This window comes from Carcharodon carcharias, chromosome 17 (genome assembly GCF_017639515.1).
Source record: "Carcharodon carcharias isolate sCarCar2 chromosome 17, sCarCar2.pri, whole genome shotgun sequence".
Classification (NCBI taxonomy): Eukaryota; Metazoa; Chordata; class Chondrichthyes; order Lamniformes; family Lamnidae; genus Carcharodon; species Carcharodon carcharias.
In genome coordinates this window covers 98,950,900-98,975,630 of record NC_054483.1, presented here as the reverse complement: position 1 = coordinate 98,975,630, position 24,731 = coordinate 98,950,900, and the positions used below count along the sequence as shown (strand labels likewise).

Below are 24,731 nucleotides of genomic sequence, written 5' to 3'. Positions count from 1 at the left end.
CTCCACCATTGGTGACCATGCCTTCAGTTGCCTAGACACCAAGCTCTGGAATTCCCTCCCTACACCTCTCTACTTCAGACACTTCTTAAAACCTAGCTCTTTGACCAAGCCTTTAGTCATCTGACCTAATATCTTCTTATGTGGCTTGATGTCAGATTTAGTTTTATAATTTTCCTGTGAAGCACCTCGGGACGTTTCATTATGTTAAAGGCGGTATACAAATAGTTGCTATTTGTCTAGCCAGTTTTTAGTCTATTTTAGGAGAATCTAACCTTTCTATAATATATCCATTCACAAGTCCAATTGGAAAGACTTCCCAGTAACTTACTCCAGTTTTCCACATTTTAAAAAACATCATAACTTATTGCAAGATAGTAACCAAGAATGTTCTGATTAATTTTGATTCAAGTAGGGGAATTGGATAAATACCTGACAGCGAAAGAAAATCATGGATTTTGTGAAGAGCAAGAGAGTGGGGCTAACTGATTGCTCTTCAAAGAGCTAGCACAGATTTGATGGGCCAAATTGCCTTCTATGAACCCAATTTTTTTTTTGGAAAATATTACACAATTTATGCACAATTCCATTATATGGCAATGTCAGAGGTAAGAGACTAGGACTCACCTCCTGACTCCACATTCACAAGGCACAAGTCAGCAGTGTGGTGGAATACTCTCCACTTGCCTGGATGAGTGCAGCTCCAACAACAAGCTCAACACCATCCATGACAAAGCAGTCCACTTGATCAGGACTCCCTCCATCATCGACGCACAGTGGCAACACAGTACCATCTACAAGATGCAGTGCAGGAACACACCAAGCCTCCTTCAGCAGCACCTTCCAAACCTGTGACCTCCACCATCTGGAAGGACAAGGGCAGCAGATGCATGGGAACACCATCACCTGCAAGTACCCTTCCAAGTTACACACCAACCTGACTTGGAAATATATCGCCATTCCTTCACTTTTACTGGGTCAAAATCCTGGAACTCCCACCCTAAAGCACTGTGGATGTACCTACACCACATGGACTGCAGCGGTTCAAGAAGGTAACTCACCACCACCTTCTCAAGGGATGGCCATAAATGTTGGCCTGGCCAGTGATCCCTACAGCCTGTGAAAGAATAAAATTGTGACCAAGCACGCATCAATTTATGGAAACAATAACATATTCACCATTAACCATTCTGAAGGTAATTAGCTGAAAGCAGTTTAATTTCTCAGAAACATATTTGCTCAAAGGATAACTGGGGAATATCATTGACTGATTGCAGTCATTTTAAGCACAGACTGCTCTTGCCATCTGTGTCATGGATGCAGCTTGCTACTTCTTCCAGGTTTGCTTTCTGTGTGATAGAAACCCCTGGGTATGCTATGTATAGATACTTCAAAACATTTTTTTGTCATTTTATTTTGGTGCCACCAGTAAGGGCTAGCCTAAGAACAGGACACTTTGGAAGGCCAATTCTAAAAGGGAACATAAGTCATGGATATTGCAGGCCCAACCCATCACTCTGGGACACTGACTCTTATCATGGTCTATTCAAAATATAACTAAAAAGTTTTCCTCTATTTCCTTACCTGGTCAATTATTCCAAATATTTCTCACTTTCTATTCAGATAAGTTCTTGAGATCGGTTTAAATTGATTTTTCATGAATCTCCATGCATGTCCATGAGTAATCCAAAACTCAGTTGCTCGTATCCTAACTCGAACCAAGTTCTATTCATCCATTACTCCTGCGCTCCAGTCCTACATCTGCTTTCAGTCTGACAATGCCTCGATTTTAAAATTCTTTAGCTTATACTCTAATCCTTTCTTGGTCTTATCTCTCCCAATCTCAAACAACCCTCCAAAATCCCTACACACTTTCAATTTTGGTCTTGTTTATTTCTTACTTTCTTTGCTCCACCATTGACAGCTGTACTTCAGCTGCACGAGCCTTAAGCTCTAAAATCTTTTCCCTAATCACTTCGTATCTCTCACCTCTTTAAGACGTTCCTTTGAACCTAACGTTTAAGATTTTGGTCACCTCTCCTAATATCTCCCCTTTGGCTTCATGTCAAATTTTGTTTGATGAAGCTCCTGTGAGATGCCTTAGGACATTTTATTACTTAAAAGTGCTATATAAATGCAAGTTCTTTTTGTAATCTGACACTGTGTGATTAAACAGGTACAACTGATCCACATTTATTAAAAAGTTTATTCTGTAACAAATACAAAATATTTTAAACCATCTATTGTTACTGGAATCTAGGCAGAGTAGAAATCAAACTGTATCTGAAACTCTCATACCCACTGCAATAAGCACTGAAGGTCAGTACATGACCAAGAGGGAAGAGGCAATAGATAAACAAATCACTTTTAAGGAGCTGTTGGCTAGATAAATTATCTGGGAAATCTAGTTGCAGTTTGATGGATAGCTCCTTGAAGCTCTGGTGCAGTACTCTTGGTGCCATGCATTCATGCATCCTAATTACCCAGATCAGTTGGAGAAATTCAAACCCATCATTGCACTTTCACAAAACTACTTCACCATTAGTATCAGAAACTGAGTTCTCATGCCCCAATCCTACAAGATTCAGTAAACAGCTCCTTACCAAAATATCCAAGAGACCTGACTGCTGCTCCTGTACTCGAAATGTGCGACTACAGAGGAATTTTCGCTTTGGACGCTGTGGTATTGTGTCCTTCAAAGAATCAGGTCTGTTACTTTTCAATGGAATCACCCAGTGGATAAGATTTAAATACTACTTCTATTAACTGCACTCTCACAAAGGACTCTGGCTGTTAAGAGTAACTACTTCCATGTTTGGAACAGTTGTGGGTCATGCAAAAGAGGCTGTGTACCTTTCGAGAATCCCTTCTAAGTTGTCAGCCTTGGCTCAGCAAGTAGCACCTTCGCCCAAGTCAAAAGGTAATTGATTCAAGCTACACTCATGAGATCTGAGCACAAAAATCTATGCCAAACTCCTGTGCCATACCGAGGGAGTGTTGCACTACGAGAAGAGCCAGCTTTCAAAGGAGATGTTAAACCGAGGCCCTGTCTGCTCTTTCAGGTGTGTCCCATGGCACCATTTTGAAGAATGTCAGACAAGTTACCCTTAGTGTAAAGGTCATGAAAGGTGCTGTAGAAATGCAAGTCTTTCTTTCATGTGTTTATTCAGCACCCCTGGATATGCTATGGTTTCATTCAATTGTGTGACTAATACAGGGAATCGAGTGGCATGTTTTTTGTCTTTTCACTTGCCCTGCTAATAACCTGGGGCAGAATTTTCCTCCTGTCGGGGGGGTGGGAAATTCAAGAGCAGGCACGTGGGGGGCGCGCCTCCGATCGGCACCCCCGATCAGGGGCGCACCGCCATTTTACCTGGGCGGGCCAATTAAGGCTGCCCAGCGTGACGTCCGCAAGGAAGCGCTATGCGCTCCCTGTGCGGGCGGGGGGGTTTTCCTAAGCCGAGAGTGCGCTCTTTTGTGCATGCACGTCAAAGAGAGCACTCATCTCCCTGAGGCTAAGTGCTGCCTCAGGGAGATCGGCTATACATTAAAAAATATTGAAAACAGAAAAAAAAAAATTCCCTGACATGTTCTCTCATGTGACACTGTCACATGAGTTGGGACATGTCCATCATTTTCAGTTTCACTTTTATTAAAAATTTATAAACATACATGAAACCTCATCCTGCCCGTGGATGAGGTTTCATGCTTTTTCCAATGCCTGCCAGGGCTCCTGGCTTGCCCGCGGGCCCCGACCGGGAAATCCTGGCTCTAATTTCCACCAACTTCCCACAATAAAAGGTCAAGCTTCCTAAGCTTAAGAGTTATAAACTTTTTACAGATTTAAGGGAGTCAGGCTGTAAGTTGGAGGATACCAGCTCGAGACTTTCCAAATTGATATTTCCGGATACATGAGCTTCTGTGATACTTGAATTATGCACATGTTACTGACCCTGGAGAACTATTTACTTTCCATCCTTCTGATATAGGACTTCTATCTGCTCTCGAGTCCAGCTTTCAGGCCATTCATTTTTAAGGCCATTTCGTAAGTTTCTCTCTGACATGGCATCATCAGAGCTTTGCACCAAACTCTTGTCAGGGGAACAAAAACAAAAATACCTGGAAAAACTCAGCAGGTCTGACAGCATCTGCGGAGAGGAATACAGTTGACGTTTCGAGTCTGTATGACCCTTCATCAGAACTAAGGAAATAGAGAAATGAGGTGAAATATAAGCTGGTAGAGGGGGGTGGGATAGATAGAGCTCGATAGGGGGCCAGGGGAGCTTTGTTACTTTTCCCCCAAGGATGGCATTATTAACATAAGATATAGCCTATACAGCCCTCCAAGTCTGCTACCACATTCAATACAATCATGGAATGTCTTCAGCCTCAATGCCACTTTCCAACCCTTTCCTTATCGCCCTCAGCTCCCTGAGTGATCATAAATCTATCAATCTCAGCCTTGAATGTGCTCAACAATTGAGCATCCACAGATCTCCGAGTTAGAGAATTCCAAAGGCAGGATTTTCCAGTCATTGAGCAGGCGCGGAGGGCAGGCCCAGGAGCGGCCGCAATTTCATGCCAGCTGGCCAATTAGCAGCCAGCCAGCATGAAAGACACGCTGAGAAGCTCAGCACTGCTGGAGTGGGGTGTTGGGGAGGAGGGTGAGCGCAAAACTCTGTGCATGCGCAGGTGAGCACGCAATGAAACCTCCCTGAAGGCAGGGAACAGCCTCAGGAAACTGAAGAATTGTACAATCAAAAAGAAAGATATTAAAATTGTTAAAAACATGTCCTGACATAGAACTCAGTAACAGTAGCAGAAACATAATAAAAATGTCTAAAATTAAAAAATTTTTTTTAGAATTACTGTTGGAAACCTCATCCCGCCCATGGATGAGGTTTCATAAAAAATCCAAAGGCTGCCTGGTCGATTTGTCTGCCTGCCAACCATAAGGTTGGATGGGCAGATAAAAATTGTTTTCAATTATTTGATTAAGGGGCTTAATAGGCCTCTTAATTGTTGGCAGGTGCACTGCCGACTCTCCTGTGTTCGCCGACCGAAATATCGTGCAAGTGCACAATGATATTGGGACACACCCGACGTCATCGTTCACTATTTTACACCTGATCGGGTCGTGTGCACACCCACCCATGGGACGTAAAACCCTGCCCCAATTTTCTGAGTGAAGAATCATCTCCTCATCTCAGTTGTAAATGACTAACCTCCTTATCCTGGGAACATGCCCGCTAGTTCTAGGCTCTCCAACCAGGGAAAACAACTTCTCAGCATCTATGCTGTCAATTCCTCTATTTTTATAGTTTCAATGAAATCACCTCTCAAACACCAGAGAATATAGGCCTATTCTGTTCGTAAAATAATCCACTTATTCCAGGAATCAATCTAGTGAACTTTTGTTGCATTCCGTTGCTAAGGCACATGTATCCTTTCTTAGCTATGGAGCCCAAAACCGTGCAAAGGCTCCAGGTGTGGTCTCAACAATGCCCTATATTAGTGCAGCAACTGTCTTATTCTTACTGCTTGCAATAAAGACAAACATACCATTTGCTTTCCTAATTGCTTGCTGTACCTGCATTTTAATTTCCTGTGATTCCTGTGTTAGATCTGTGCCTAACCAACCCCACATTCCCAGTGTTTTGCCAGATTGGGAACGGACGGTTTCCTTTCCTTACCTCTCCAAGTATCATGAGGTCAGGCTGTTCACAGCAGTGGAGTAAAGTGCAGTTCAAATGAAACAACAGACTCATATATAGGAAGCACTGTTGCCACAGACTGAATAATGGAAGCAACTTCAGAAATTCAGGTAATTGCTTAATCACATCAGTGTGATACGTGGACCCATTCACTATGATTTCAGAAGGAGTGCTTGTGTTGACAGCAATCTGATTGATGTCATTTGGTATTTCTTCTTCAATTCCCACCTTCAAGCTTTTGTTTGAAGTGTAATTCTCTAGTTTTTAACACACAGACTCTCTGTTTGATGAAGCTTGTCTTGGATACCGTCTCACTGCACAATAATCAGTTCACTTGTCACTTCAAGGAGAAAGTAACTAAGCTGTAAACACCATTACAAGTAGCAGAATGGAGTATTCAGAGACAGATGCTGGGAGCAGGCAGAGGAACAACCTCAGAAATGGATCTCAATGAAACCAAAAAATTGGAGGTCATGTAGACTTAGCCATAGCTGATGCACAAGGAACACAGATACTCAGAGGTTCTGCTTATAAATGTACCTTAGTAAGAAAGCTGGAAAACAATGACTGACAGTGACAGGACATTCTCATAGGTAAATGTCTGCTGGTAGCATTTAAAGGGAAATGCTGGAGAGGTGATCAGCTGCTTGCAGGAAGTGATACCTTCTCCAATAAAGTATTTTATGTTCTGTTCGGTACAGGTAAGTTTTCGTGTATGTAGCTCATGCTGCCTTGCTCTGCAAAGTCACACACTGCCTGCCCCTCCCCACGAAGCAGCCACTTGGTGGTCAGCAATCCTTCCAATCCCACTGGTCCACGGGCATGGATACGTGCAGTACTAATTCCAACTTCTGCACCTGAAATACGAAGAAAATGCAGCTTTGGACAAGAAGAGTTTGATGTCTTCCACTTAACAGTTGTGTAAATGCAGCTCCCCTCAGGAAGTTAGCAGTTCCATTATACACTGCAGGCCTGTACTTGGGGGGGGGGGGGGGGGGGGTTGTGCGCATGAGGGAGAGACGTGTGGAGAGAGGTGGGGCGTGGAGAGAGAGAGAGGGAGGGCGTGGAGAGAGGGGGAGAGGGGCTGAGAGATAAAGAGGAAGTAGAGAGATAGAAGGGGGGGTGGAGAGTGCAAGGGTGTACAGGGAGAGAGGGGGGAGAGAGAGGGGAGGAGAGAGGGAGGGAAAGGTTGTGGGGTAGCTCCGTTAATTAAGAATGACATTAATACAGCAGTCAGAGATAACCTTGGCTCAAAAGACCAAGATGTAGAATCAGTTTGGGTAGAGATAAGAAAAAGGAAAGATAAGAGGTCACTTCTGGGAATGGTTTATGGGCCCCCTAACGTTAGTTACACGGTAGGACAGTGTATACAGGAAGTAATAACTGGGGCATGTAAGAAAGGTACTGCAATAATCATAGGTGACTTTAATCTATACATAGGTTGGACAAATCAGATTGGCAATAGTACCTGGAACACGAGTTCACAGAGTGTATTTGGGACAATTTCTTAGAGCAGTACATTCCAGAGCCAACCAGGGAACAGGATATTCTAGACCTGGTCATGAGTAATGAGGCAGACAGGATTAATCAATAACCTCATGGCTAAGGAGCCTCTAGGCAACAGTGATCGTAACATGACAGAATTTCAAGTTCAGTTTGAGTATAGGCCCAACATGCTGAACCTTTCTTCATAGGAAAGAATCCACTGCCTGGAAGGTGGTGGAGGCAGGTTCAATTGAGGCATTCAAGAGGGCATTGGATGATTATTTAAATAGAAACAATGTGCAGGGTTACAGAGAAAAGGCAGGAGATTGGCACTAAGTTAAAATGCTGAGAGCCGGAGCAGACACTGTAACAATTCTGTGATCCTGTGCTAAGATAAGCCCCTCATTCAAGGAATGAGCCAAGTGAACATTCTCTGAACTGGTTCTAATGCAATTATATATTTTTTTCAAATGAGACCAAAACTGTACACAGTATTCTAGATGTGTTCTCACCAAGGCCCTATACAGCTGCAGTAAAACTTCCCTAGTTTTACATTCCATTCCCCTTGCAATAAATGCCAACATTCTGTGTCCCTTCACTTCCACTTGCTGTACCTGCATACTAACTTTTTGTGATTCATGTACCAGAACACCCAGATCCCACTGTACCACCAAGTTCTGCAATCTCTCCCCATTTAAAAAGTATGCTGCTTTCCTATTCTTCCTGCCAAAGTGGACATATTTTCCCACATTATACTCCATCTGCCAATTTTTTGCCCACTTGCGTAACCTGTTTGTTTCCTTTTGGAAACTCACTACATCCTTTTGACAACTTATTTTCCTGCCTATCTCAGTGTCATCAGCAAATTTAGCTACCGTACATTTGGGTCCTTCATCCAAATCATTGATATAGATTATAAATAGTTGAGGACCCAGCACTGATCCCTCCACTAGTTACAGTTTGCCAACCCGAAAAATACCCATTCATCCCTACTTTCTGCTTCAGTTAGCTAACCAATCGTTTATCCATGTTAATATGTCACCCCTGCACCATGTAATCTTGTCTCGTGTGGTGACCTTTGATGTGGCATTTGATAAAAATGCTTTCTAGAAAAACAAGTACACCACATCTACATGTTCCCCTTTATTCACCTTGCTTGTTACTTCCTCAAAAACTCTGACAGATTCATTAAACACAATTTCCCTTTCACAACGCTATGTTGACTCTGCATCATTAAATTATGATTTTCTAAGTATTCCATTGTAGCCTCCTTGATAGTGGATTCCAGCAATTTCCCTATGACAGATGTTAGGCTAACTGGCCTGTAGTTATCTGCTTTCTGTCTCCCTTCTTTCTTGAATAAAGATATTACATTAGCTATGTTCCAATCTGATGAGACTCTACCAAAATCTAAGGAATTTTGGAAAACTATAATCTACTATCTTTGCAGCCACTTTTTTTAAGACTATAGGATGTACGCCATCTGGTCCTGGGGATTTGTCAGCCTTTAGGTCTAATGGTTTTCCCTGCACTTTTTCCCTCCTGATGGTGATTGTTTGAAGTTCCTCCCTCCCGTTCACCTCTTGATTTTCAAGTATATTTGGAAAGTTTTCGACTGTAAAATGAGATACAAAATACCTGTTCAACGCCTCCTCCATTTCCTTGTTTTCCATCATCAATTCCCCAGACTCACTCTCTAAAGGACCAACACTAGCTTTAGTTACTCTTTTCCTATTTAAATACTTGTAGAACCTCTTACAATCTGCTTTTATATTATTAGCTAGCTTTATCTCTATGCTTCTTTCTCGCTCTTTATTATTTTTTAAATCATTCTTTGATGGTTCTGACCTTATCCACTGGTGCACTCTTAAGTTTGTACTATCTGTCCCTTTCTGCCAGGCTCTTGTTATCATTACCCAGTTCACTACTCTGCTCTGTTACCTCATTGTTTCACTTTGATTTACTACACCTCCTCTCGCATGATCCCTCACCTCCACTATTTAGGTTAAAGTGCTCTCTACCACCCTAGTTACATAATTCACTAGAACACTGGTCCCAGCACAGGTTCAGGTGTAGACTGTCCCAATGGTACAGCTCCCACTTTCCCCAGTACTGGTGCTAGTGCCCCATAAATCGAAACCTATTTCTCCCACACCAATCTTTAAGCCATGCATCATGTCTCTAATTTTATTTACCCTCTGCCAATTGGCTCGTGGCTCAGGCAGTACTCCAGAGATTATTACGTTTGAGGTTCTACTTTTTAATTTGGCCCCAGCTGCTCAGAGTCTCTAAGCAGAACATCTTTCCTAGTCCTATCTATGTCATTGGTACTATTGTGGAGCCTGTCCTGAACCCTGGCAGCGGGTAGGCAACACTGAAGTCTGGATGACACTGCTGTCTCAGTGACAGAGAACAGTTTTTTTCCGCCGCCTCCACCACTATACTGTCCCCAACCACCATGACATCCCTACCAACTCTGCCACCTCGCTGAATGGCTTCCTGTACCACAGTACCGTGGTCAATTTGCTCATCCACCTTGCTTTCATCCATAAAGGCTGAAAGAACCTTGAATCTGCTGGGCAATTGCACAGGCTGAGAGTCCTCCTTCCACCTTCTGGATCGCCTTACCTGCCTCACTTGCAGTCAGACCCTCCTATCCCTGACCAAATCAGAAGACTTCATCCTAAGGGGTGTGACCGCTTTCTGGAATTTTTTTAAAATTTATTCATGGGATGTGGGCATTGCTGGCCAGGCCAGCATTTATTTCCCATCCCTAATTTCCCCTGTTCCGAGAGCATTTAAGAGTCAACCACATTGCTGTGGGTCTGGAGTCACATGTAGGCCAGAACAGGTAAGGATGGCAGATTTCCTTCCATAAAGGACATTATGAACCAGATGAGTTTTTACGACAGTCAGCAATGGTTTCATGGTCACCATTAGGCTTTTAATTCCAGATTTTTATTGAATTCAAATTTCACCACCTGTTGTGGTGGGATTCGAACCTGGGTCTCCACAGCATTACCAGAATACTAGTCCAGTGAGGCTATGTAATGGCCTCCCCTTATGGTATGGGAAGCGCTTTGGGATGCTCAGACACAGCTGTGTGAATACAAATCTTTCTTTTTGAAATTCACACTTTGATACTTGGGTTCTATCCCAAAGTGACAGCCGTTTTGCTCAGAAGAAGATCCCACAAACAGCAATGACAGGAAATGACCAACTGAACTGGTGTTTGGTGGTGGTGTTTGAAGGAGGAATGTTTGTCAGGGCTCAGGACGAATTTTGTGACCTCCTTTTAGTACTTCCATAGTACTCTTTCTCAAACTTTTCTTCAGTTACATTAGATTGTGCTTCTTCAATGTGTCTTCACAGCTCAGTGGTCAGTAATCTGGAACCATCTGCGCTCTACTTGCCCCACTTTTTGCACTAGTTCAGCATCTCCTTTTTGGAGGGCATAGTGCTGTGGTGTTTGAATTCAATATAAATCTGATGATAAACACAAAACTATTGTCGATTGTTGTAAAAATCCACCTGGTTCACTGATGTCCTTTAGGGAAGGAAATCTGTTGCTTACATGATCTGGCCTACATGTGACTCCAGCAATGTGGTTGACTCTTAAATTCCCTCTGAACAAGGGCATTTAGCGATGGGCAATAAACGCTGGCCCAGCCGGTGATGCCCACATCCCATGAATGAATTAAAAAAAAATAAACAACATTGTGCACTTACAATTATGCAGTAAGATCACATACAGTGGTGAGATAAATTACCGGTTAGCCTATTGTTGATGGCATTGAGAGAAGGCATGCTCGCTAGAACACTAGGTTAACTCCCTCTTGCAAATCTTCAGTATTCACCTAAACACTGGAATGCACAGGCTTGACCTTGTTTTAATGCTGGGCTATGGAGCACTCTCAGTACTGCTCTGGAACATCAGTTTAGATTACATGCTCAGCTCCTGAAGTAGGACTTCAACCCACAACTTGTTAACACACAGAGAGGGTGAAACCAAGTTTGTATGAGTCATTACTTCCCCATGCAGCTTTAAGTTTAAACTTTATCTCTGAGTGTGACTTACCAAGTCCAAAACGATATCCATCAGAGAACCGAGTGCTTGCATTCCAGAAGACACAGGCGCTGTCAACATGCTGCATGAAGTATTCAGCTGTCTCCTCTGGAAAACAAATTAACTTTCAATCATAAACTTAGCTCAGCTCTAAGTCAGCATAACATTGCAAGCCTGTCCAAATCTGCTTACAGTTGAGAGGGCCGTGAAATGTTGAATTGCTAAATGCATTTCTTCCTCACTGAGCACAATTCAGTGCTATGTCAGTGAATAATTTAACACAAAAAAACTTTGAACCTGGTTGTAACATTGATTTGAATAAGTCAGCCTGCAGCATGTTCAGGGGTTGGGGGAGGAGCTGGGGGAGAGTGTTGGAAATTTGAATGGGGCTCATTGGTATTGTCAAATTAATGCCTGGGTAAAGTGAGGCTGAGGCACGGAGCAGTCTGCACCCTTTGCATCAGGACGGTTTTGTTCCTCAAACTATCGATACAGCAGGGGAAGCAGATAAAATGGGGCTGATATGTCAGTTCTAGTTTACAGGGTTCCTACCCCTCTTCTCAATCCTACATCTCAGCCATCTTTTGGACAAGGTAATAGACCTTTCCACACATACATCCTCTTCTGTTTTCAATTGTTGGCTCCTCTATGTTCTAATTCTGTTAAAGGGCTTGTTAAAGTGCTGGTTTGTTCTTCAATGTTTCAGTTTTGTCAGAGGGCTGTACAGCTGAAACACTGACCATCAATTTTCATCAGTTGTATCCTTAGCATTCTTCATTTCTTTTTCAGGTCTCCAGTATTTGCAGGAGACCTGAAGAAGAGTCATACAGACTCAAAACATTAATTCTGTTTCTCTCTCCACAGATGCTGTCAGACCTGCTGAGTTTTTCCAGCATTTTCTGTTTTTATTTCAGATTTCCAGCACCTGCAGTATTTCGTTTTTATCCAGCATTTGCTGGTTTAGTGTTGGGCATGAGGAACACAGAAATATTAGTATAAAGTGGTGTTACTTACCATTCTCTGTAACAATTGCATCGGTGTGAGAACTGCCATATTTATGTATGTGTCTGATTGCATCCTGCACATTGTCTACAACTTCAATACAACACTCCAGATCCCCGTATTCTAAACGAAGGGACTTCACTTCTGAGGGACTGAATGTCAGGTATGATGCAAACTTGGGCCCAGCATGAACTTTAACCTGTAAATACAAAACATTACCATTCACTAGACACTGTGACATTATTCTAAATTGATGGATCTCTTTTGCACAAATCATGGTTGGAGGAAGAAAATAAATTTCCATATAACTGGATAAAACACAGCAAGTTTAGGGTTGTTATTGCAGGCCTAAGGTGATTAAGTCAGCCACTAACAGTCCTTTCCTTCTCAATATTTGCCCCATTCCCTCCAGCTGATTACACAGATCGTCACTGTAATATAGATCCAGGATTGGCAGTATCCATTCCATAATTTAGTTAAGTGGCCATTTTTCAATTGTAACTGGTACGCAGCTGTCTGGCTATAGGGAGCATCACATCTGAGCTCAGTCCTGTCCTCATTCAATGTCCATATGTAGAGGATGCCTGTCTCTGCTATATCAGCATTTCCCCAGTCCCGAGGATTTTAGTAAATCCTGTTTAATTTAAATGTATAATCATTTAGAATAATATCCTTACCTGTTCTACTCTCAGCATGTCAATAATCTGGTCAAAAAAGGGCGTCCTCAGCAGATCTCTGTGGACTAACAGCGTCTCCAGAGCGTTACATGCTGCAGGGTAGTCACATTTGGAATCTCGGACTGGAAACAGAAACTATTTTATTAAACATTCAATATATTGTGGGCATTTACCTGCTCGGTCCACAGGCTATGACAGGAGCAAGCTGCCCCATACAATCACGAGCAACTCACTAAATGGTATGTAGAACTCCTGGAACTCTCTGGGAACTGTGCTGTATATAAAGGGACTTGCTTTCCGGCTACTGGGCAGTGTTGTGACACCAGACACATTACAGAATGTTGCATATGCCAATAACAGCTTCAGAAATGAACAAGGTAAGTTAAGATACTCATTGAATGAATTTAAATCTAGAGCCTTAGGAACAGAAGTAGCAATTATACATTTGGAAAAAGATTTGGATTGATTACGGAATTCAGCAGACAAAATGCTAAAGGAATTCAACACTGATCAATATGAAATATTGTATATTCAGTTAAAAAAAAACCTCAGCTCTGGAACTTCCTCTGAATTATGAGGTATTGAAAACATGTCTGGGGAAACCTCAAATAGGAGACAGATATCGACTTGGATTCTACAGAACCTGCTAGGCAAACAATTCTGAGTGTCCCACTGACCTGTTGACAATGCCCATACAAGTGAACATACTGGAACCACCCAGATGTACAATGCTACTTTGCACAGTTCCACATAATTTGGCATCAGTCACAGCTCAGTGGGTAGCACTATCCTTGAGAAAGTTGTGGGATCAACTCCTGCTCCAGAGATTTGAACATAAAAATCTAGGTTGACACTCCAGTGCTGAGGGAGTGATATCTTTCAGATGAGATGTTAAACCAAACCAAGTCCTTGTTTGCTCTCTCAAGTGAATGCAAGAACCTCAAGGCACTATTTCGAAGAAGATCAAGGGAGTTTCTCCCTGGTATCCTGGCAAACATTTATCTCTCAACATTGCTAAAAGGGAGATTATTTGATTATTATCACATGGCGGTTTGTGGGAGCTTCCTGTGTGCGAATTGGTGCCACATTTCTAACAATAGTACTTACACTTTAGAAGTACTTCATTCACTGTAAATGCCAATCTGTTTGTGAAACCCATCTACTGCTTCTTCAACACTATTCCCACTAAACTGCCCAGCCTCCCATGTTAGCTTATATTGTTATTGGTTCTCTTGCCTCAGGTACTGTCTGTCCTTCTTTAAATCTTCGTCATCACAACTTCTCAAACATCCTACCGTTCCGTCCTTGCAAACCTCCCCAACCTCCCTTTCCTCTCCAAAGTCTTTATGTGTTGTTGCCCCCCAAATCCATTCCTATCTTTCCCAAAACTCTATGTTTGAATTCCTTCAATTAGGTTTCTGTTCCTGTCACAGTACCAAAACAGCTCTTGTCAAAATCACAAATGATATCCTATATGACTGCGAAAGGTAAATTTACTCTGCTCGTCCTTTGACACAGTTTATCACACTGTCCTCCTCCAGCACCTCTCCACCATTGTTCAGCTGGTTGGAACATCTCTCAACTGCTTCCATTCTTATCTAACCAGTCTACCTGATCTACCTGCATTGGCTTCTCCTCCCAATCCCACACCATCACCTCTGGTAACCCCCAAGGGTCATTCTTGGCCTCCTCCTATTTCTCATTGCCATGCTACCTGTTGCAACATCATCCAAAAACACAGTGCCGATTTTCACATAAAATGCTGGTGCCACCCTACTCTACATTGCATCACATCACATCTCTTGACACCTCATCCCCAATGTCTCTAAATTATCAGTGTTTATCCAACATCCTGTACTGGACAAGTAGAAATTTCCTCCAACTAAATACTGGGAAGACGGAAGCCACAAACGCTGCTCCTTAGCCACAAGCCCCATTTCTCTCCCTGGCAACTGTCTTGAGGCTGAAACAGACTGTTGCAACCTCGATGACGCTCCTCTCGCCTCCTTAAAACTGACCACTTTGAAGAAGATTTTGGTCACCTGCCCTAATATCTCTTTATGTGGCTCGGTGTCCATTTCATTTGATAATGTTCTTATGAAGTACCATAGGACTTTTTCCTAGGCACATGCAATTTCTTGTTACAAAATCACTGGACCCTGAGACAGCTATATAAATGGAAGTCTATCTTTTTTTTGCTATTGACTCACCACACTGCATGCAACCAGCAACCTTTCACCATGGTACTCAAGAGACTTTGACACCCAGTGAGTCAAGGGGAAAGTTAAACCTTTTCTGTGGAGACAGGGGGATTGGAGATTGGAGGTGGTGTCATGGGACAAACTCCAATCTTTCTGTGATAATGTGCTCTCCGACCTGGACTGTCATACTTAGGAGAGGCCTGTTTTTCAGTCTGGCCCTACTGCCACCAGTTCTGACTCACCGATCTTGATGGCCTTTTCTAAATTAGCATTGGAATCCAGATACACATGGCAAATCCCCTCACTATGCCCGAGGACCGGTATGCCTTTTGATGCTTTTTGGATGTCTCGAACCAATTGGGAGGAGCCTCGAGGGATGATCAGATCGATGAGTTTGTCCAGTCTACAGAGATCTTCTACTTCCTCACGTGTGCTAACCTGAAACACGAAACACAACCCTTTGAGGATATACTCACCAGAAATCAATAGCTAACCCATTAGCCCATTGATTACACAGAACGATAGAAAGTTCTGCACAGAAACACTGACCCATCAAATACACACTGGTGTTTCTCTCCATGAGTTACCCAGCCCAATCTCTCTCCCCTGTTCACACCAAATACCCTATAAGGTTCCACCCAATGCCACTTGCCTCACTCCCCACAGCCTTTGATATCCCAAGTCAAATAATTCCAATTTCAAGCAAGTATTTAATTTTCTTTTAAAATATTCTGTTGACTCTGCTTCATCAATACTTTGTGGCAACGAATTCCATATTCTATCCATCCTCTGTGTAAACATTTCTCCTAAACTTGCTACTCAGAAAGAACTTGCTACCCAGCCAAGGATAGAGATGAGGTAACTGGTACACTAGAAGAACTTACAATCAAGGGGGAGGCATTGTAAAGGCTATCTTTATTTAAAATAGATAAGGTACCAGGACCGGATGAGATGCATCCAAGGATACTGAAGGAAATGAGAGTGGAAATTGCAGAGGTACTAGTGATAATCTTCCAGTCTTCCTTAGACACAGGGGAGGTGCCAGAGGACTGGAGAATTGCAAATGTTACACCTTTGTTCAAAAAAGTGTGCAAGGATAAAGCTGGCAATTACAGGCCAGTCAATTTGATCTCAGTGGTAGGGAAACTTCTGGAAATTATAGTACGGGATAAAATCAATAGTCACTTAGACAAGTGCAAGATAATTAAGGAAAGCCAGCATGGATGCATCAAGGGAAAATCATGTTTAACTAACTTGCTGGAGGCTTTTGAGGAGGTAACAGAGAAGGTTGACAAAGGAAATGCTGTTGATGTGGTGTATATGGATTTTCAAAAGGCATTTGATATAGTGCCATACAACAGACTTGTGAGCAAAATTCAAGGTCATGGAATAAAAGGGAAAGTAGACACACGGGTAAATTGGTTGATTGACAGGAAACAGAGAGTAGTGATAAATGGTTGTTTTTCAGATTGGAGGAAAGTTTGTAATGGAGTTCCACAGTTGGGACCCTTGCTCTCCCTGGTGTATATTAATGGCCTAGTCTGTGGTGTTTTTTTTATTCATTCACGGGATGTGCACTTCGCTGGCTAAGCCAGCATTTATTGCCCATTCTTGATTGCCCTTGAGAAGGTGATCGTGAGCTGCCTTCTTGAACCGCTGCAGTCCATGTCCTATAGGTACACCCGCAATGCTGTTAGGAAGGGAATTCCAGGACTTTGGCCCAGTGACAGTGAAGGAATGGCAATATGTTTCCAAGTCAGAATGGTGAATGACTTGGAGGGGAACTTCCAGGTGGTGGTGTTCCCATCTATCTGCTGCCCTTGTCCTTCTAAATGGTAGTGGTCGTGGGTTTGGAAGGTGCTGTCTACGGAGCCTGGTGAATTCCTGCAGTGTATCTTGTAGATGGTACACACTGCTACTACTGTGCGAGGTGAGGAGGGAGTGAATGTTTGTGGATGTGGTGCCAATCAAGTGGGCTACTTTTTCCTGGACAGTGTAAAGCTTCTTGAGCATTGTAGAAGCTGCACTCATTCAGGCGAATGGAGAGTATTCCTTCACACTCCTGACTTATGCCTTGTAGATGGTGAACAGGCTTTGGGGAGTCAGGAGGTGAGTTACTCGCAGAATTCCTAGCCTCTGATCTGCTCTTGTAGCCACAGTATTTATATGGCTATGGTAATTTACATGGTCAATGGTAACCCCCCCCAGGATGTTGACAGTGGGGGATTTAGTGATGGTAATGCCATTGAACATAAAGGGATGATGGTTAGATTCTCTCTTGTTGGACATGGCCATTGCCTGGAACTTGTGTGGCACGAAAATTACTTGCCACTTGTCAGCTCAAGCCTGGATATTGCCAGTTATTATATAAGCAAAATACTGCAGATGCTGGAAATCTGAAACAAAAACAAAAATAGCTGGAAAAACTCAGCAGGTCTGACAGCATCTGCGGAGAGGAATACAGTTAACGTTTTGAGTCCGTATGACTCTTCACCAAAACTAAGGAAATATAGAAATGAGGTGAAATATAAGCTGGTTGAGTGGGGTGGGACAGGTAGAACTGGATAGGTGGCCAGTGAAAGGTGGAGGCAAAGAAGAGATTGCCAAAGATGTCATAGACAAAAAGACAAAGGGGTGTTGACAGTGGTGACATTATCTAAGGAATGTGCTAATGATGACATTAAGGGTAGAAAGCAAAGCCAGTTATTGCTGCATTTGGACATGGACTGCTTCAGTACCTGAGGAGTCGCGAATGGTGCTGAACATTGTTCAATCATCAGCAAACATCCCCACTTCTGACCTTATGATGGAGGGAAAGTCATTGATGAACAAAAACAGAATTACCTGGAAAAACTCAGCAGGTCTGGCAGCATCGGCGGAGAAGAAAAGAGTTGACGTTTCGAGTCCTCATGACCCTTCGACAGAACTTGAGGGAAGACAGAACTTGTCGAAGGGTCATGAGGACTCGAAACGTCAACTCTTTTCTTCTCCGCCGATGCTGCCAGACCTGCTGAGTTTTTCCAGGTAATTCTGTTTTTGTTTTGGATTTCCAGCATCCGCAGTTTTTTTGTTTTTAAGTCATTGATGAAGCATGTCATGATTTCAAAATTTGTAGATGATACGAAGATTGGAAATGTTGCCAACTTTCATGGGGATAGTCTTGAACTTCAAAAGGACATAAATATGTTGGTGGACTGGGCAGACAAGTTCAATGCAGAGATTTAAACTTCCCCACTATTAACTGGGATAGACAAGGTGTGGAAGAATTAGAGAGGGCAGAATTCTTAAAATATATCCAGGAGAGCTTTTTAAGCCAGCACGTACAAAGTCCTACAAGAGGATCTTGTCAAAGTGGACTGGGAGCAGCTACTTGTAGGAAAATCTATGGGAGTCCTTCAAAAAGGAAATAGTGAGAGTGCAGGGCCAACATGTTCCCGTAAAGGTGATGGGTGGGACCAACAAGTCCAGAGGACCCTGGATGTTGAGGAATGTATAGGATTGGATAAGGCAAAAAAGGGAAGCGTTATGATAGATATCGAGGGCTCAAAACAGCGGAAGCCTGAAAGGAGTATAGAAAGTGTAGGGGGTTACTTAAAAAATAAATTAGGAGAATGAAGAGGGGGCATGAAAAAACACTGGTGGGTAAGATAAAGGAAAATCCAAAGGCATTTTATAGGTATATTAGGGGCAAGAGGATAACCAGAGAAACAGTAGGGCCCATTAAGGACCAAAGTGGCAATCTGTGTGAGGAGCCGGAAGACATAGGTAAGGTTTTAAATGAGTACTTTGCATCTGTATTCACTATAGGGAAGGCTGATGTAGGTATAGAAATCAGGGAGGGGGACTGTGATATAGTTAAACAAATTAGCATTGAGAGAAAGGAGGTATTAACGGTTTCAGTGGGCTTAAAAGTGGATAAATCCCCAAGCCCAGATGAAAAGTATCCAGGCTGCTGTGGGAGGAAGGAAGGAGATTGCAGGGGCATTGACATTAATTTTCCAATCCTCTCTGGCCACAGGAGAGGTGCCAGAGGACTGGAGGACAGCTAATGTGGTACCATTATTCAAGAAGGATAGTAGGGATAAACCAGGTAATTATAGGCCAGTGAGTCTAACATCAGTGGTAGAAGACTTTTGCAAAAAATTCTGAGGGACAGAAGTAATCTCCACTTGGAGAGGCAGGGATTAATCAAGGATAGTTAGCATGGCTTTGTCAGGGGGAAGATCATGTCTAACAAGTTTGATTGACTTTTTTGAGGAGGTGTAGATGAGGGTAGAGTAGTTGATGTAGTCTACATGGACTTCAGTGAGGCTTTTGACAAGGTCTCGGATGGAAGACTGGTCAAGAAGGTAAGAGCCCATGGGATCCAGGGCAATTTGGCAAATTGGATCCAAAACTGGCTTAGTGGCAGGAGGCAGAGGCTGCTGGTCGAAGGTTGTTTCTGTGACTGGAAGCCTGTGTCCAGTGGTGTACTGCCGGGTTCGGTGTTGGGTCCCTTGCTGTTTGTAGTGTACATTAATGATCTAGACATGAATGTAGGAGGTATGATCAGTAAGTTCGCAGAAGACACGAAAATTGTTGGTGTGGTAAATAAGGAGGAAAGCCTTAGATTACAGGATGTTATAGACGGGCTGGTTAGATGGGCAGAACAGTGGCAAATGGACGTTAATCCTGAAAAGTGTGAGGTGATGCATTTTGGGAGGACTAACAAGGCAAGGGAGCACATGATGAATGGTAGAACCCTAGGAAGTACAGAGGATCAGAGGAACCTTGGTGTGCATGTCCATAGATCCCTGAAGGCAGCAGACAGGTAGACAAGGTGGTTAAGGTGGTATATGGGATACATGCCTTCATTAGTCGAGGCATTGAATACAAGAGCAGGGAGATTATGATGGAGCTGTATAATGCACTAGTTATGTCACATCTGAAGTACTGTGTGCAGTTCTGGTCACACACTATAGGAAGGATGTGATTGCACTGAAGAGGGTGCAGAGGAGATTCATCAGGATGGTAAAAGCAAATTACTGCAGATGCTGGAAATCTGAAACAAAAACACAAAATGTTGGAAAAACTCAGCAGGTCTCGCAGCATCTGTGGAGACAGAAACAGAGTTAACGTTCTGAGTCCGTTTGACCCTTCTTCAGAGGACGTTGCCTGGGCTGGAGCATTTCAGCAATGAAGAGGGACTAGATATGCTGGGATAAAAGGAAAATAGTGCAGATGCTGGAAATCTGAAACAAAAACACAAAATGCTGGAAAAAAAGTCATACGAACTTAAAATGTTAACTCTTGTTTTTTTTTTCTCCTCAGATGCTGTTAGGCCTGCTGAGTTTTTCCTAGATATGTTAAGAGTTGTTTTCCTTAGAGCAGAGAAGGCTGAGGGGGGACCTGATTGAGGTGTACAAAATTATAAGGGGCATAGATAGGGTAGATAGGAAGAAACTTTTCCCCTTCGCACAGGGGTCAATAACCAAGGAGCATAGATTTAAGTTAAGGGGCAGACTTGATAGAAGTAGTCAAGATCCTGAGGGATATGGATAGGGTAAATAGTAAGAAACTGTTCACACTCAAGACAGCATCAAGATCTAGAGGGCACAGATTCAAAATAATGGGCAAAAGGAGTAAATGTGATGTAAGGAAACCTTTTTCACCCAGAACAAACTTCTTGAAAGGGTGGTGGAGGCAGGTTCAATCGAGGTATTCAAAGGGGAATTGATTACTATCTGAAAAGACAATAAGACGAAGGAGCAGAAGTATGCCATTTGGCCCCTCGAATCTTCTCCACCATTCAATGAGATCACGGCTAATCTGATAATCCTCAACTCCACATTCTTCCGTTTTCCCCATAACCCTTGATTCCCTTACTGATTAAAAATCTGTCTACCTCAGCCTTGAATATACTTAATGACCCAGCCTTTACAGCCCTCTGCGGTAAAGAATTCCACAGACTCACTACCCTCAGAGAAGAAATTCCTCCTCATCTCTGTCTTAAATTGGTGACTCCTTACTCTGAGATTATGCCATCTGGTTTAAGGCTCTTCCACAAGGGGAAACAACCTCTCAGCATCTACCCTGTCAAGCCCCCTAAGAATCTTACATGTTTCAATAAGGTCACCTCTCATTCTTCTAAACTCTAATGAATACAGGCCCAACCCACTCAACCTCTCCTCACAAGAAAATCCCTCCATACCCAGGATCAACCTAGTGAACATTCTCTGACTATCTCCAATGCCAGATAAAGGAATCAAAACTGTTCACAGTATTCTAGGTGTGGTCTAACTAGTGCCTTGCATAATTTTAGCAAGACTTCCCTATTTTTATACCCTATTCCCTTTGAAATAAAGGCCAACATTCCATTTGCCTTCCCTATTACCAGGGCCAGAATTTTCCCGTTGGCAGGCAGGGGTAGGCCCCGCACACCAACACGTAAAATGACGTGCAGTGACGTCAGGCAAGTGTCCCGACGTCACCACGCACCATCGTGATATTTAGTTGGGTGGGCGCACAATGTTCTCGGATGGGTGCCCACCATTAGTTAATTAATCAGCTAGTTTAGGCCTTTGAGGCAGCAATTGTCTGCAATTTTTGGGGGCCCGTGAAATCTTCAGGATGTCGCACTGGCGCAACGGGCAGGCGGGTAGGAGACCATCGGTACAACCTCATCCATGGGCGGGATAAGAGGGGCGAGTGTAGTCTCGAGCGCTATCTATTAGATATTTAATTGTGAACGAAGAAGATGTAGACGCAGTTGCTCCGGCTGCACATGATGAGTTCAGCAGTGAGTCTGAGGATGAGCACACACAGGAGAACGCTGAGGGGGTAGATGCTGACCCTGGCATACTCCAGGGAGCAGGAACGCCCGGGAGGCTTTAATCCAAAGAACCTTCAGCTAGCCAGGCACAGATGGACCTTCAACCCACGCCGGGCTGCAGGCTCCATACTCCATACCTGAGTGCAAAGCCTGCCTGGATAGGAACATTAGCCAAGGCCCTTGTCAATGAAGCTCAATGTCAAACAACTCACTCATAACATCATGGGTTCCCATCCACCTGCAGAAGTAAGGAATCAGCCTGAGCCATGCTTACATACATGATATAACAAAATTAAGTTCAGAACCCCAAAACAAAAGGTGTTGTACATCACACCAAGTGTTAATGAATTAATACTGTGGCATAAAAGCACCAGTGAGAAACCTGTGCCTAAGGTGCCCTAAATTTATGCTTATGGGTGCTACGTCTAGGTGCTCCCCCCTTGCTGGTACTGGCATTTGAGACAGCCTGCTCACTGTGCTATCCTGTTGCTCTTGATGACCCTGGCGGCTGTCCTCTGGGCCATGGAGCTTTAGATGGCCCCACCCGGGAGGGAGTGGCCAGTTCCACAGTTGGCATCTCCCCAGTCGTCACACCTCATCAGATGCCACGGTCACTGGCAGAGGGGCGGAGGAGCTGCCGCCCTCATCAGGAACACCCTGAGAGGAGCTCCCAGAGAAGACAGGCAGCTGCTGTGCCAACGTTAGGTCACTTCGGACCTCCCTGCTCACCGTAGATGGATCGGCACCGAGCTCGGATATTTGGTGCCCAAACCATCTCCCACACTGGCACTGACCAGCCGAGGTCAATGCTGCTGTGAGGGCTTGTAGGTTGAAGCGCAACCCCAGGAGACCCTGATTGGTCTCCTAGAGGAGCCTCTCCACTAGAATGATCATTCTTTCCACGGAAGAAGCATGGTGCATGACCATGAGGCTCACTGCATCAGTGATGCTCCGCGTGGACTCCTCCAGCATGGGTACCATGCCACACTTTGCCTCATATATCTCCGCCAGATCCTCCCGCACACCCTGCTGCATTTCCAGCGTCTGCTGCCTCACAGACGACTCCAGAGGCCCATTATCAGCCACCGACCATGTGCCTGGTCCCCAACAATCCTCCGACTGCCGGCGCCATGGGCACTCTCTGTCTCCACCCACACCTCAAGCGAGTGTGAAGTGCCCTCACCGCTGTGCCCCGGGACACTAGCCAAAGATCTAATTCCCACCGAGATGCTAGTATCTGCGCTGGTGCCTGCCTGGGAGAGATGGTATGACGCTGGTGAGTCAATATGTTCAGGGCCCTCAGGTGTGAGAGGTGGTCCCTCTGCCTCCTCCTCCTGGCCCTGCTCCAGTGATGCTGAAAGGAAGAACAAGGACATTTGATTAGTTAAAGTGGAAACAATGTCAATGTGCATGCCTGTCCCCCAGATCATCATGCGTTCATCCTTCCATAATCAATGGTCAACCCATGTTGCAATCTTCAGTCACTTAGCATTCAACGGCGCCATGGCTGCTGAGACACACGTGGTGACCTCAGTGCTCGGCAAACATACCTCCCTGTGGCACCCCAACCTCACCGCCACTGGTGGACCTGGACACATGGCCTGCTGTTCGAATGGAGTCAAGATGGCCAACTGGGCCTGACCTCCGCCAGTCCACATCTGCTTGGCGGAATTGTGTGCAGTCTTCTCAGCCTGTATCTGGATTCCCATTGCATCCCTGCCAACCCAACTAGAGTGGGACATTGCAGGCCTCTAGTTTTTGTCAGCTGCCGCATACTCAAACAAAGAAGCCAGGGCTGACCCCCCCTTGCCCAAATGCTGCGTCCATCACATTTGGCAGCACGCGGTCTAACCTTGCAAAGCAATAAGGCACAAGCATGTGGAATGCAAAGGCCAGCAGATGGATTGGTGTCCCGCCACCAGGAAGCTCCCTTTCCAGCATGTTAGCACCCTGACTTTGACGTGCTTCGCAGTTCCAGCACTGTGCCTAGGTGCAGATCCTTGAGTTTGCCCCCTAATCTATACTCTGGATGTCAGTGTCACACATGCTGCGCATGCAGAACCCAACTCAGCACAACCCTCTCAGGGTGAACTAGACATGGGCAATATCTGCTGGCTCACCTAGTGAGGGAAACATGCCTTGAAGGATTCAATGCTGTAACTGCACTCAATGTTGTTGGGGGAGGGGGTTGCGCCTTGGAGGGAAAAGGTTGACGGCTTCATTAAGTGACCTCGGCCAGCATGGTACTCACCCTTCCCAAGTGCAGGAAGTCTTTGAATCTCTTGCAGCACTTGAACCACATGCGTCGCACCACATCATGGGAGCTCACACTCTCGGCCACCTCCTCCCAGGCACATTTGGTCAGGTGGGGAGGCCTCTGCCTCCTGTTCCTCAGAAGGAGGACCTCCCGCCGTGCTACCACCACCTCCAGGAGGGCAACTAGGCACTCATCTGAAAAACGAGGGGCACACTGCCCCGCTGCCTTACCCTTCAGCGTGGCCTTCTCCGCTGGCTACCCTCCGGACTTGCCTGCTCACCAGAAGCCCTTTGGTGTACTCCCGCTGACCGCCCAATCCTACTATCCTCAGGAGTTGAGAAACACGCTGGGCGGGCCTTAATTGGCCTGCCCACCTAAAATGGTGGCGCAGACCCGATCACGGGTGGCAATCGGGTCCACGCCTGCCCGCTCCTGCTCGGCTTGCCCAACATGGGAAAAATTCTCCCCTTGAAGAACTTGTATGTTAGCTTTTTGTGATTCATGCATGAGGACACCCAAAT

General features: G+C 44.4%; 1 protein-coding gene across 4 annotated transcripts in view; it reads right to left on the bottom strand.

Moving 5' to 3' along the window:
- Window positions 1-3,653: 3,653 nt before the first annotated feature.
- Window positions 3,654-24,731, bottom strand: part of aldh18a1 (aldehyde dehydrogenase 18 family, member A1) — a 73,849-nt gene continuing 52,771 nt past the window's right edge. For 2 of the 4 annotated variants that reach the window (XM_041209976.1, XM_041209977.1), the window contains exons 14-19: window positions 23,137-23,307; window positions 15,385-15,580; window positions 12,942-13,063; window positions 12,277-12,463; window positions 11,275-11,370; window positions 3,654-6,568 (exon numbers count right to left, since the gene is read on the bottom strand). In XM_041209976.1, coding sequence (XP_041065910.1) covers window positions 6,393-6,568; window positions 11,275-11,370; window positions 12,277-12,463; window positions 12,942-13,063; window positions 15,385-15,580; window positions 23,137-23,307 — 948 coding nt within the window. In that variant the 3' untranslated portion in view covers window positions 3,654-6,392. The remainder of the gene's footprint in view (window positions 6,569-11,274; window positions 11,371-12,276; window positions 12,464-12,941; window positions 13,064-15,384; window positions 15,581-23,136; window positions 23,308-24,731) is intronic. The other 2 variants (XM_041209978.1, XM_041209979.1) reach the window with 1 other exon arrangement.